This window comes from Solanum tuberosum, unplaced genomic scaffold (assembly GCF_000226075.1).
Source record: "Solanum tuberosum cultivar DM 1-3 516 R44 unplaced genomic scaffold, SolTub_3.0 scf00131, whole genome shotgun sequence".
Classification (NCBI taxonomy): Eukaryota; Viridiplantae; Streptophyta; class Magnoliopsida; order Solanales; family Solanaceae; genus Solanum; species Solanum tuberosum.
The window spans coordinates 1,504,991-1,518,932 of NW_006239054.1; the positions used below are offsets into that span (position 1 = coordinate 1,504,991).

General features: G+C 28.1%; 2 protein-coding genes across 4 annotated transcripts in view; both read left to right on the forward strand.

Moving 5' to 3' along the window:
• LOC102579545 (WAT1-related protein At1g68170-like) overlaps positions 1–5,676 on the forward strand; it is a 9,123-nt gene extending 3,447 nt beyond the window's left edge. Inside the window, exons 2-8 of the mRNA XM_006350985.2 lie at positions 1,318–1,380; positions 2,264–2,380; positions 3,143–3,395; positions 3,527–3,685; positions 4,371–4,522; positions 4,901–5,043; positions 5,394–5,676. Of these exons, the coding sequence (XP_006351047.1) occupies positions 1,318–1,380; positions 2,264–2,380; positions 3,143–3,395; positions 3,527–3,685; positions 4,371–4,522; positions 4,901–5,043; positions 5,394–5,431 (925 nt within the window). The 3' untranslated portion in view covers positions 5,432–5,676. The remainder of the gene's footprint in view (positions 1–1,317; positions 1,381–2,263; positions 2,381–3,142; positions 3,396–3,526; positions 3,686–4,370; positions 4,523–4,900; positions 5,044–5,393) is intronic.
• Positions 5,677–6,822: 1,146 nt separating this feature from the next.
• On the forward strand, positions 6,823–10,469 carry LOC102598630 (probable plastid-lipid-associated protein 7, chloroplastic). 3 transcript variants are annotated; one of them, XM_006350962.2, is made up of 7 exons: positions 6,824–7,143; positions 8,089–8,204; positions 8,556–8,678; positions 8,843–8,941; positions 9,046–9,090; positions 10,049–10,106; positions 10,292–10,469. In XM_006350962.2, exons 1-7 carry the CDS (start codon positions 6,897–6,899, stop codon positions 10,309–10,311), a joined length of 708 nt encoding a protein of 235 aa, XP_006351024.1. In that variant the 5' UTR covers positions 6,824–6,896; the 3' UTR covers positions 10,312–10,469. The 3 variants fall into 3 exon arrangements, with proteins under 3 accessions (XP_015165780.1, XP_006351024.1, XP_006351023.1); XM_006350961.2 differs by having other exon boundaries at positions 6,826–7,143; positions 10,049–10,122; XM_015310294.1 differs by lacking the exon at positions 10,049–10,106 and having other exon boundaries at positions 6,823–7,143; positions 10,292–10,376.
• The last annotated feature ends 3,473 nt before the right edge of the window (positions 10,470–13,942 follow it).

Consider the following 13,942-nt stretch of genomic DNA (forward strand, 5'->3'; position numbering starts at 1 on the left):
TATATATCATCCTATGAAATGTTTTATTTTACAACAATTTAAGTCATAATTAATAAAATGGGCATAAAGATAGCTTTAAGTACGATACTAATCATGCAACAAAAATGTCAAGTAAAGTATGATATTCCCGTTGTTCCACTCCATGTGACACTATTAATATTTGAAAAGCTAATGAGACTTTTGAGTGACCACAAATTTTTAAGAAATTTTGTATTTTATACTAGCATTTTGACTTAATAGTATTTATTTTATGATATTTTTAAATATATAAATTTAATTTTAAAAAATCTGAAGATTCTAACAAAACTATTCAATATTTGTACTGACAAATAGAAGATACCTAGTAAAATAGTTAAGGTATAGCTACAATAAGAAGAAGAAAATTGAATAATTTGACCATTGATCGTACTGGACCTTACCGCATAAAATGAAACGGAGGGAATAATTGTTAAAGATAAACCAAAAGAAAAAAAAAAGATTCTAAAACAATCTTTTCCAAGTAGAGAAAGTTTTAAAAGTACTGGTACTTAACAGGACAAAATAAAAACTTATGGGTGTATATGTTCATATACATGACTTGTTGAGAAAAGAATATTTGCCCCTATCTTTTTGAGTTGTCTCTTTTGACCCCGCCAAGTCTATTATTTGCACTTTTAATTATTGCTCCACCATATTATGTTTGTCCTTTTTATTCTCATTTTTTATTTTTTTCAATCTCAAAATACTTATCTTTGTTCCTTTCTTTATTAGTGAAGATAAATGTATCTTTGATGACATGAGAGTTCTTGGAAGTCAATGAGATACTTTCTTGTTTTATTTAGGTCCGATTATATTCGATTCAAGTATTGTAGAGTCAATCTCCGAATATGATATTTCAACAAGATTACTTTTTAATTCATAAGGGATTGCACCAAAGATCTATAGTTAACGGTGATGGGATTCCGAACTATTCAATTAGATACTTTCTTTGATTTTCTACCTAATATTTCAATAATATTCATATTGAGACTTGATTAGTTCAGAATTCACGCATTGCGCGATCGTTTTCTAAGGACGATGCTTTCATAAAAAAATTGCTCTTATAAATTTGAACTCAAACCTCGAATTAAGGATAAAAAGAAATCGAACCATCCTCACAACGTGTCAACGAGATACTCATACTCCATTTACTCAATCTTATAGTATGATTTAGCTTTTAGTTTATTAAGCAGTAAGATTTTAAAAAATATTTTTGATTAGTATGTATATTTGTGAGTTACATTTCAAAATATCTTATTTGACAAAAAATAATTTTGGTTACTATTTTTTTTTTGTTAGGAATAAGCGGCCAAAACTAACTTGGACGGTTATTGTGCAAGCATTTCTCTCAGGACTACTAGGGTAAGTGATATTCAACTATTGACTTTCAAATTATTTTCGTTGTCCTGAATTATATGACACTTGTTTTTTATCAATTCGAAGTGTTTTCATATTTTTAAAATTTTATGTTCAGTCAAACTGTAACACATAAATTGAGAATGAGGGAGTAATAAAAGATAAACTACAAAGGAGATTAATATAATTCATTCAAACTATGGGGGTCCAAATTGAGAATGAGGGAGTAACTCCTTAATTAAGGCTCAAGCAATATATATATAAGAGTACTTATCTACAAATTGCATCAATTTAAAACTACAAAATGGGGCTTAAATTAGTTCATAAAAAGAATAAATGATCAACTTAAAAAGGTGTTCAATCTATTTAGATAGGATAAGATAAAATTAAAGATATCTTGGAAAAAACGTTTTATGATGTCCATTCAGTTTACTTACACTTTTCCCAAGAATATATCTGCTTATGATATTTTATTTTATTTTAAAAAAAACTCATTATATAACACGAATATTTAAAAAGATACAATTATTATATTTTTAATACAATTGTTACTATCGTTTAAGTATCATGTTATATCCAATTGATATAATTCGTTGCAACTTTTTTCAAGATTCTCTAAATTAGTATCCTTTTGGATAGGCATAATTTAATGCCCAATATGATTATACTTTTTGTACGTTAAAAAGTATTTTTTTTAAAATAATTTTCTAGTGTTTAGTTAGAGAATGTGACATATGATTACAGTAATCGAGTCAATACGACAAAAGTTATATAAACATAATATATTAACAATTAGTTTTATTTACTACACAAAGTTTTATTTTTTTGGTTAATTAGAAGAAGAAATTAGAGATAATAAATTGATGTGATGAAATTGTTGTTATTTCAGGGGTTCGTTATTTTCGATTTTATTTTATACAAGTGTGATAATGACATCTGCAACATTTGCAACTGCAATTTACAATCTTATCCCTGCAATGACTTTTGTTATAGCAGTCCTCCTAAGGTATACATATATTTATTTACTTTATTCTTATGTTATTCTTTTTGTGTGTGTAAATTCTCAATATTCAAAGGAGGAGGACAAAAGTACCTTAATAATTCGTAAATTTAGATCGGCTAATTATTCTCGGATAGCACCTTAATTACACATTCATCAATTGTGCTCATGAGGGTATAAAACTTTTTTTCTACATTCTGACGATAGCGACCACTAACAAGTTGATCAAATAACTCAAGCATAAGTTAAAGCAAAGGCGGAGCTAGGAGGGAAAGGGTTCAATTGCATCCGTTTACCAAAAAAATATATTGTGCTAACAGAGTAAAAAGAAAAATCTAGATTGTAAATAAATTTTTAAATCTCTTAAGCATAAGAGGAAATTCTAGTTAGTGATAGAGGAGGTTTGAAAGTTACTTTAGGTCGGTAAGTTTAAATTAATTCGATTTCGATGTTGAAGGTTGTTGTGAATCTATTTATATAATTTACTGATTTTGTCATTAATGACATGAAATTTTATTATTTTTTCCCTTCCTTTAAGTTTAAACTAACTCAATTTCGATGTTGAATGTTGTTGTGAATCTATTTATATAAATTTCTGATTCTGTCACTAATGATGTGAAATTTTATTATTTTTTCCCTTCCTTCAAGTTTAAATTAACTCGATTTCGATGCTAAATGTTATTGTAAATCTATTTGTATAAATTTCTGATTCTGTCACTGATAACGTGAATTGCTTCTTTTTTTTTCCTTTCATAAAATGTTCATTAGGTTTGAGAATTTATCATTTGATAAAGTAAGTGGGAAAGCAAAGGTAATGGGAACAATGATATGTGTTGGTGGAGCAATGCTATTGACAATATACAAAGGAATAGAGGTTCATATGTGGCCTATCAAAATTGATTTGCTACATCATGATAATGAATCAACAACACATAAGAAGTTAGTTGGTGGCACTTTTGCTTTAGGAATTGTACTGGCTGTCACCTCTTGCATTTGTTATTCACTATGGATAGTATTATTGGTAAGTATATATATACTTCATTTTACCAAACACCAATAAAATGAGTGGAATGAATTTCTTTAGCATGATTTGTTTGCAATTATATGTATGTTTGACTAATTATTGTTGTTTTGTTTGATCAATTTTAATAGGCTAAGGTAAGTAAAAACTATCCATGTCACTACTCAAGCACAGCATTGATGAGCCTAATGGGATCCATTCAGTCAGTCCTATTTGCACTATGCTTTGACAGACAAGTATCTCAATGGAGGCTTGGTTGGGACAGAAGATTGTTTGTTGTTCTCTATCTTGTAAGTCATCAATGTTAATTAACTTATCAACAACATCATATTCAGTGTAGTCCTACAAGAGAGGTCTGAGAAGTAGAATGTACACAAATTTTATCGTTACCTTTATATGGTAGAGAAGTTATTTCCAGTAGACCCTCGGTTCAACAAGGCATAATAAAAAACAGGCTAGAAAGCAAATAATGACAATAAAGTAGCAAGATAAACACATTCAGTGTAATTTCACGAGTGGGGTCTGTAGACCAAATTTATGTAACCTTATCCCTATCTTTGTGGGGTAGACACTACTAAAATATCACTATTTTCCCACTGAAAATGTATAGTGGTTTTTACCACAGATATTTTTATTCGATGAGTGAGAAAAGAACAAATAGTTGTGTTTTTCTTTCACATGGAAAAAATTAGGACGCTTCTCAGTATTTCAGTGAGAATTTGCTTCTCACCATGTGTTTTCTCAGTGAATTGGTTAGGTGAAAATTGAGTGGGAAAATCATTTTTATAACACAAATTTTCGTTGATTTGCAATGGAAAGAACCTCTATTTCTAGTAGTGAGAGAGGTTGTATACGATAGACCCTCGACATGACTTATGAACATCAATAAATATATGTATAATAAAATGTTTATGTTATTAGACAATTTGTTAGAACTATGGTTGTTGATTATATATAGTTCCTTTTTTTATGCAGGGAACTTTAGGATCTGGAATTGTGGTGATTTTAATGACATGGTGCTCTCAGAAAAGAGGCCCTCTATTTGTCTCTGTCTTCAACCCTCTAATCCTTCTTTTTGTGGCACTAGCTAGCTCATTGTTTCTTAATGAGACCCTATATCTAGGAAGGTAATTATTCAATTCTTTTTTTTTTTTTTTAAAACTCTTATTTATTTAAAAGTTTGATATTTCAAGTTGTAGTTATCATGATATATTATGAAAGTTGCTTGCATATATAGTATCAACATACTTATAGGTGGTATAAACGGCATCTAGTCGTAACACTTTGTAGTTGTCATGTATACTCAGTGTATAACAAATGTATACATAATAATTGTATACAAAATATACATTGATTATACACTATATACTAGTTAATTTTTTTATCGCGGACATTGTTTGAATTGCTGTATAGTGTAAAAAGCCTTTGAAAAATCTTCTTACTTGCTTAACTTGTTGAGCCTTTGAAAAATCTTCTTACTTGCTTAACTTGTTGGTTATGGACAGTATATTAGGTGGATTGCTTATAATAATGGGGCTGTATGTGGTGCTATGGGGAAAAGGAAAAGACATGAAGGCTTCAAAGGCTATTATATTATCCAAAGGAGCCTTGCAGAAAAATGATTTAGAAGCTCCTAATCAAGATCAAGGTAACATTAATTAACTTATTTTTTATTAATTTAATTGTCTAATCTTTACAAGTTTTGGTTGAATACATAAATTCTTTCATGACAATAATTGTAAAACATAGCTAACAACCAAGTAATTTATGAGCAATCCCTTAGTTATATGACATAAAAATCATAGTTCATTCTTTACTCTTTTTCAACTTCTTGTTAATCTATCGGAAACAACCTCTTCACCTCCAAGATAGTAGTAAGATCTGCGACTCTGTGTACACTTAACCATTTCCGGACTCCACTTGTGCGATTACATTGAATAAGCTATTGTTGTTGTTGTTGTTTCAACTTCTTGTTAATGAGACTTTTATCATATGCAGTCACTTCTTCAACAATAAAGCAAGGCTTGACCCAATAGGAGTTGGAATGTGTTTGTGGGCTATTTCTTGCACAAAGTTAGGACTACCAACAGGCCCAACACCATGGAAATGAAGAAAAAAAAAGTTCCAACTTTGTCATTTGATATAAAATTTGGAACTTATCAATATATATGTAACCACCTTAAATGATAATTGTAACATGTAAGGCAATATGTGTACCCCATTAGTGAGCATTCCAAGAAAAATAGTATACATAATGATCATCATTGATAAGCCTTCCAAAGTTTAATTTTGTAAATTAGGAATTTAATTTGGTACTTGATTTTAGTAGAAATTGTTGAGCAAGCCCAAATATTGAGCGTTAAACGTGTTTAATATGCATTAGCAAACGCTTGAAACGTATGCCTCACAGAGTTAAGCCCCAAAAGGCATTGGTCATAAATGCATTCATATGGAAGATAATTTTATTTATTTTTATTACCTTAAAAGGGAAATAGTGGAAATTAGACCACATATAAGTGATAAACTTCCATAGAAATAAGCATTTGTGTGAAAATGACTTGATTTTAACATTTTTGTTTCTCTATTAGTTCATCGCCAAGTGTATAATTTGGAACCTTTTTATTTTGAAAAATCCCTTGGGTGGGTGGGGAATAATAACAAATTATCACAGAAGATTTAAAAATTAAAAATAAGTACTGGTCAGAATTAAATAAGGATGTAGTCTGGCACTGTGTCTTTGTTTAATACTTGGGAAATCCAAAACTCAGATAAGAGAAAAAAAACAGATCAAAGTTATTTAAATTTGACGTGAATTATTAGTTGCATTTCTAAATTATTGTCAGCCTTAAAAACACCTTTTATTTGACTAACTAAACTTAAATACACTTTGATCTTGCAATATGAGTGAAATACCCTCTAAATTTTCACCAAGTTTAGATATGTTTTCAACACTTCTCTTGCCATTTTATTAAGAGTCCCTTGTTTGTACAAGAATTTTAAATCACTTGCTATGCCATGTAGCAGATCGGGGTGTATCTAAGTTTAGTTTATCAAGTACATAGGTGTTTTAAAGGATATGAATAGTTCGAAGACGAAACTAATAATTTACGTTAAGTTTAGAAGTGTTTACAATAATTCTCTCTATATTAAATGTTATTTACTTCATTTTTTTTAAAATAAAAAAGTTACTACCTTTTTATATTTTGATTTTAAAATTTTCTTTTTAAAATATTATGCTAAAACAAATATTATCATATAAATTGAAACAGAAAAGTAAGATCAACCCTTAGATACATGTATTTGTGAAAAATTATTATAAAATAAAATAATTAAAATATGCACAGTACACACCACTATAATATTTTTTTTTTCAAAAAAATAAAATAGAATAAAATCAAAATTGGTATGTCAAACGTAACCACAAGGACAAGATAGACATCTCTCATGTTTCTTCATAAAAAGGCCTAAAATTAATAAGAAGAGCAAACTCAACATAGAGAGATGGCCACAAAGGCTTTAATTCAGCCTCAAATCAGAGTTTCACATCTGTCTCCTCCATTGCCAAATACCATTGAAATGATGATAAGAAATAATATTATTAATTCTCCAAGAAATTTTAACAAGATTTCAAGATTTGTGCAACAAAGAACCATTTTTGCTGCTCCTGAACAACAACAACAAAGTAATGTTGAGGTTTCACATTCAACTTCTTCCCAAGTCAAGATTCAACTTTATGATGCCCTACAAGGTAATATAATATTGCTTTCATTTTTCATTCACTTATCTTTCTATCTTTAGTCCGGGGGCGGAGCTAGTCAGAGTTCAGGGATTTATTCAAAATTTTGGGTAAAATATTATAATAATTATATATGGTAAATGTTGACTTTTGTTAATTTTTTTGTATGTTTATTTTTTTATGTTTTAATTTTTTAGTGAAAATTTTGATTCTATCGTGGCTACTTTTAAGCCCCTCCCTCTGCACCTCTGCTTCTCTATCTCTATGTTTAGGGCTTGAGCTAGTTGTCTTGTGTAGTATTTTAAGGATTGTTTAGTACTCGAGATAAAAATAATAATTTTGACTTGAAATACTGGTAAATGTTGGAAATATTTTATTTCATTATTTGTATTAAATGGTGGGATTATATGTACAAACTTTTCTTTATTTATTAATGGGCTAGGAGCCCTATTTTAATTTTAAAAAACAAATTAAAATGATGAGATTACACTGCTATATAGAAAGTAGAATAAAATAATTTAATGAAATATTCTGACTTATTTTATCTCGCGTTCTGAACAACTCCTTACATTATTAACTTTAGGCATAATATGTACATGGATATCCGTTGAATTTATTACTAATTTTTATTTAGATATTCGAATTATGATCTATTTCAATTGAGCATTTGAATACATAATAAAATATTTTTATTCAACATTTTTGAGTCAATTTTGAAAAAGATTTTGTGCATATTTTCAAGCATTCATTAAGTAACTAAGTTAAACACTTAAAATATATTAATTTCTTTTATTATACACATTAGCCTCAATAAGTTGTAAAAAATGAGACATATTTTATATAATTAATTTATTTACTAAATAACACTTGAGAACAGACACAAAACTTTTTCAAAATATAAACATACTATTAATACATATATATATTCTTATTTTGTTTGTTGAAAATATTGTTTAGGAATTAACAGAGGAATTTTTGGAGTATCATCAGACAAGAAATTTGAAATAGAAGAGCTAGTGAAGCAATTGGAATCTCAAAATCCAACTTTTGAACCAACCTCATCTCTAGATAAGGTGATGTGGTATTGTGCCATACCATTATACTTCCTCTGATCTAATTTATGTGGCATCTTTTTAAATTTTTCGAGAGCCAGAAATTTGCGCATGAAATCTTCAAATTTTTTGAAATAAAATTTATATATTTGTAAATTACATACAAAATATTATTAATCACAATAATTGACAGTTCAAAATATTTAAAAATACATGAAAAAATTACAATCAAAGATAGACTTGTTTAAATCTCAAAATCTAAAATGTGCCACGTAAATTGAGACGAAGGAAGTATTATTATAATTTATTTTACAGTTGAATTAAATGTTGCATATTTCTGATTTAGAATAAATGATTTTGGTATATGAGTAGGTGGCTGGAAATTGGAAGCTTATATACAGTACAATAAGTATTTTAGGATCAAAAAGAACAAAATTAGGATTGAGAGATTTTATCACACTTGGGGATTTATATCAGAATATTGATATTTCTCAGGTATTCTATTTTAATTTAAGATCACAAGATTTCATTATTTTATTTTTTAAAACTTTGCATATAGTTAAATTAAAACATATAAAATGAAACAAAGGAAGTATTACGTATTTTTTATTTTTTCATATTTCGACTAATTTCAAATATTTTATTGATGATAAATGGAGGGAAAAGCTGTGAATGTGATTAAGTTTAATGCCAGAGGATTAAGTTTATTAAGTGGAGAGTTAAGGATTGAAGCTTCCTTCAAAATTGCATCAAAATCAGTTAAGATTTCTCTCCTTTTATATTATTTTTTTAAGAATATATAATTTTGTTAATTTCATATTCCTGATTTTTTTTAAATTTGATTTTTATTTTTCAATTGTAGAGAGTTGACATTTTCTACAATAATTCTGGAATTACACCAGACCAGGTATGGGTTAATTATGTTTCCTGCATTGCAAAAAGTTATTATTCGAGCTCGTTCGATCAAGAAATAAGTTATTTCGATATTAATTATTTCAGAATTGTTGTTCTATCCGCAATATAGGATAGAAACAATACTATAGTCTCAACCATACATGAAATGAACTCATCCTAAAATTAAACAGGAGATTAGTTATCCTTTATACCGAACGAGCCTTAAGTGAAAAAATAAAACTATCTACAAAATTTATTTCTTCTCTTAAATGAAATTGATAAAGCAAATAGTTTAACAAAGAACATGCACATGTGATTATGTCAGGGTAAAAGTAGATCTAAAGAATATATTAGGATTTTTTTTCAGTACTTTTTCATGTAATCTTTAGTTTTTAGAATTAATTAGTTTCATAAATTCTACTGCTAGACCACACATGTTTTTTGGGAAAAAAGATAAATATACCCCAAATTATCGTAAATGGTATGTACATATCCTCCGTCATACTTTTGGGACATTGATGCCTCTGTAGTCCAAAAACTAGAACATATATATCATTTATACTAACGGACATACACATGTCATAATCTTATCCACCGATCAGACATTTATTAAATATTGGATTGACGGATAAGATTGAGTCATGTGTCCCTATTTAGACTTCCGTTAGAGTGAAGGGCATATATGCTCTAGTTTTTGGACGGCAAGGGCGTCAAAGTCCCAAAAGTATGACGAAGGTATCTGCATAACATTTACAATAGTTCGGGATATGTTTATCCTTTTTCCCATGTATTTTGAAGAAATTCTTCTGTTGTTTTTAATTTATACTCTTTAACTATAATTTCGTACTTAAAAAAACGATTGAATCCCTCAGATTTTTTAATTAAAAAACAAGTTAATTTTCTATTAAGTCCATCAATTTAGTAGTGTTATATATATATTGATTTAGTTTGTGTGATTTTGTTTGGAACAGTTAATGAATGTGTTTCAGAAAAACTACAATCTTCTTCTTGGCATCTTCAACCCAGAAGGTTGGCTTGAGATTACGTATCCTTTTATGAATCGAATAAACGGAAGTAATCACTAATATTTGTATTAAAGTAGATCGTCTGTATCATACCATTTGGGGTGCAATTCTTTCTTATCATCAGATACTGTTAACGCAAAATATTTTGTACACCATACTGTTAAAATATCCTTAATCTTGAAAATGCAGATATGTTGATGAGAATTTGAGGATAGGCAGAGATGACAAGGGCAACATTTTTGTCTTGGAGAGGGTTAATTAATTAATTCCCAATTTATTTATATGTAAATTTCAATACATATATCCTTGCTACATAGAAGAAATACATCAAGTTTTGTTCTTCATAGTCCATCATTTTTTCACTCAATCACATATCATATTGAACGTCGGGGCTGTTCTTATTTTACCGGAGGGGTTTGAATTAGCCCCTCCCGATCGTATTTCTCCTGAGATAAAAGAAAAGATTTGATAATTTTGTAACGTCATAGAAGGAGCTGCTTTTTCCTACCTAAGTCTTATATGGTCTTTTTTTATACGCTCCGGATGATTGACGGAAGAAACACCAAATATGTCCTGAACTTCTCGCTCCTATCGATCAGTTGATGGAAATAGACTACTGACTATCAGAGATATTCGTGTTATTTCGTCTGCATTAGATTGTACATGAATGCGTGAGTTATATCAAATACTCAGTAAATTATAGACCACTTCAAATCTTTGTTTTCGAGAGGAATAATCAACTCCGCAAATATCGCTTGAGCCTTTCATCAATTTTCACCCTTTTGTCCAACAAGTTTCACAATGAATAGTCGTTATCTATCATAAAGTTACATAATATAACACATGATAGTACCAAAACTTACTTTGAGCAAACGCCTCACAAAATCTAGGCTTTGGGTCTTAAATAGTTCCGATCCTTTTGATTCTTTGGTGGAAATCTAAGATTTAAGAAATAATAAGTGTTAAATTATCTAATCCTTCATCAATTGCAACTCGAATTCATGGTGAAAAATATTACCTTTGGGTTAAGATTGAACCTAGGTTGTTTCCTCCTTCAAAATGCTCTCAAAAAAGTGCAAAAAGACCATATTTTTTCAATCTAAATTTCATTGGACTTCTATCGTGTGCTAAGAAACCTCATCCTATAATTTATTGCTTTGCTATTTTATCGTACTTTTCGATCACTTTCCTTTTCATAGTTATCTAGCCTCTATTCAACGTATAATTGTTTAAAAGTCACAAGAGGACACATTTTTCTTCTTCTTATATGATATTTATCCTTAAATTCGATTTGGATCAAGACTCGAATGAAGAGAACTCTTAATTTCAAACTTTGACTCACTTAGCAAAGTTCTATTTGTAAATCGACTATATATCCACATATTTATACATGTCTCAACAACTCAACCATACTTAAAAAGGGTTTAACACACAACCACTAACATACTCAAGCACAAAATGCCAACATTGAAAAAATTATAATTGTATTACACGTCTCAACTGCTTCATCTATCCTCGAACAAGTAAGATATTTGATTTTTACGTCCTGCTCAAATTTTCAGATACCAAATAGCCTTTTCAACTGGATAGTTACTTTACATAACTTTCATCCAAAGAACATCTTTAATTCAAAGCTTACGAGCACATTTATCTGTTATGACTATATGAACCTAATCGTAAAACAATATATCATCAAACTTATATTTCTTATTTATCAAATCACATGACTAGGACCGTGAAGTATTGTGTATACTTTATTAATAAATCAATAAAATATAATTACACATAAAATAGAATGAAAGGAATATTTTTCAAATCTTAATAGAGTAAAAAAGTTAAACTCAAAAGAAACGAAAAAAAAGTCAATGTGGAAAGGGGGTTGAACAATCAACGGCTGAGATTAAATCTAACACGTCAAAAGAAGGTGCTTGAAAGGTTGTCAAATGACAGATCATATACAACTCCTAATAATAATGGTTGAAATTATTCCTACACCTATCAAACCATTTAAATAATTGGACAAAACAAATAAAAATTAAAAAAGTTTCTATTTTTAGACCTTACAAAATTCACAAAATATTTTATAGTTGTCATTCAATAATGAGTTTCCTTGCTTTCTCACTTTTATTGAATTAGAATTATCAAGTTTCCTTTTATTGATATCTTATTTTATTATTAAAGAATGTGGTGTAGTGAGTTTTTTAGTTAGAGATTTCGAGTTCGAGTATTGAATATGAAAAAAATGTTGATGAAGAGTGTTTTCATATGAATGGAGCTCTACGCGCATGAACTTAAATTAATTAGACTCAAATACATATACTAGACATTGGATGAAAAAAAATCAAAATATATTTGATTTTAGGGTTTCTTTTTTATAGTTAAATACTTCGAGTTAATTTCTTATATAATCATCTAAATATTGAAAAGATTTCATCAAAATTATTTTTGATTTTTTTCTCCTCTAAATAATCATTCAAGTACAATGTTTTGGTTTTGCACATTTTTTTTAAAACATACTCAATACAAAATACAAAATTCAAATAAAATTAGGACTAAATATTATATTAATAAATTATCATAATAAATGTCATTTCAACAATTAAAATGAATATATTTTATATTTGACAAATATTTTTGAACGATTTGAAATTAATGTTAAAAATTATAGTAAAATCTCAGCATGAACCTTTAAATGCTGAAAAATAATATTCCTTGAAAATTTTCTTGCATATGCTTAAAATTTAACCTTTTTTACAAAAAAATAATTTAAGATGCATAAGCATTCATATCCTTCACAAATACACATTTTTTATGAATGTATACAATATAAATTAGGCACATTAAAAAGCTTATACGAACATCTTTTCGTACAAAAGAAGAAGAAGAAGAAGCATGTAAAATTTTGGGAAGAAAAATCATTTGTATTTCAAGAGTCTGAATTGTGTTAAGATTCTGTTACAGATTTGATTCATTCAAATTATTTTAAACTTGGTAGAAGTTTTTAAAAGGGATAAAAACAAATGCATTTGAGAGTCGTTTGGTAAAATGTATAAGAAAATAGTATTTCATGAAGTGTATTAATAATGTTGAAATCAATTGTTTTAGGATAATTTCCTATCCACTATATGATTTGATGTATTAAAGTCAATTCCATCTTTAACCATGCATATCCATGTGTTAATAGGCCATGTATTATCAATACAATAATTTGTTATATATTACTTATCATATTATATTAAATATTATGTATTACTAATATATGTAGGCTAAATATAATATCATAAAATACATATATGATATTTTGTTTAACACATCCTATAAAATGACCCCTTAATGAAATTAGACCTGAATTGTTAAGATTTAAACATGAAAAAACAAACACATTTAATAAATGAAAACTGAATGATGAATTTTTCAAAATTCAAACTTATAAGACCTTGGTATTTAATGATGATTTTTTCAAAATATGACATTATTTTGTATTCTCTATCAAGAAAAAATAATAAAAAAGAAAAAGAAAAAGAAAATTCACCTATTCTTATAATTCCTTAAATTAACTAGTCCAACAATTACTACTATAATTTATGTACCATATAATATAATATATGATTGAAAAAGCTTGTCCTTTTTGAAAACTTTAGCATCTTAAAGTTGAAGGCAAATTTGTCATTTTGGTGTTGTTGCACTTTTAAATTTCAAATTCAAAAATTCCTACAACCAAATATTTACTGCAGTAATTAATTATTTTCATTTAAAAAGAAAAAATATATTTAAAAAAAAAAACAAATTTAAACTCAAAACCCTCTTTTTCTTTTTGTATATAATAAGCTTCCCTAGAGT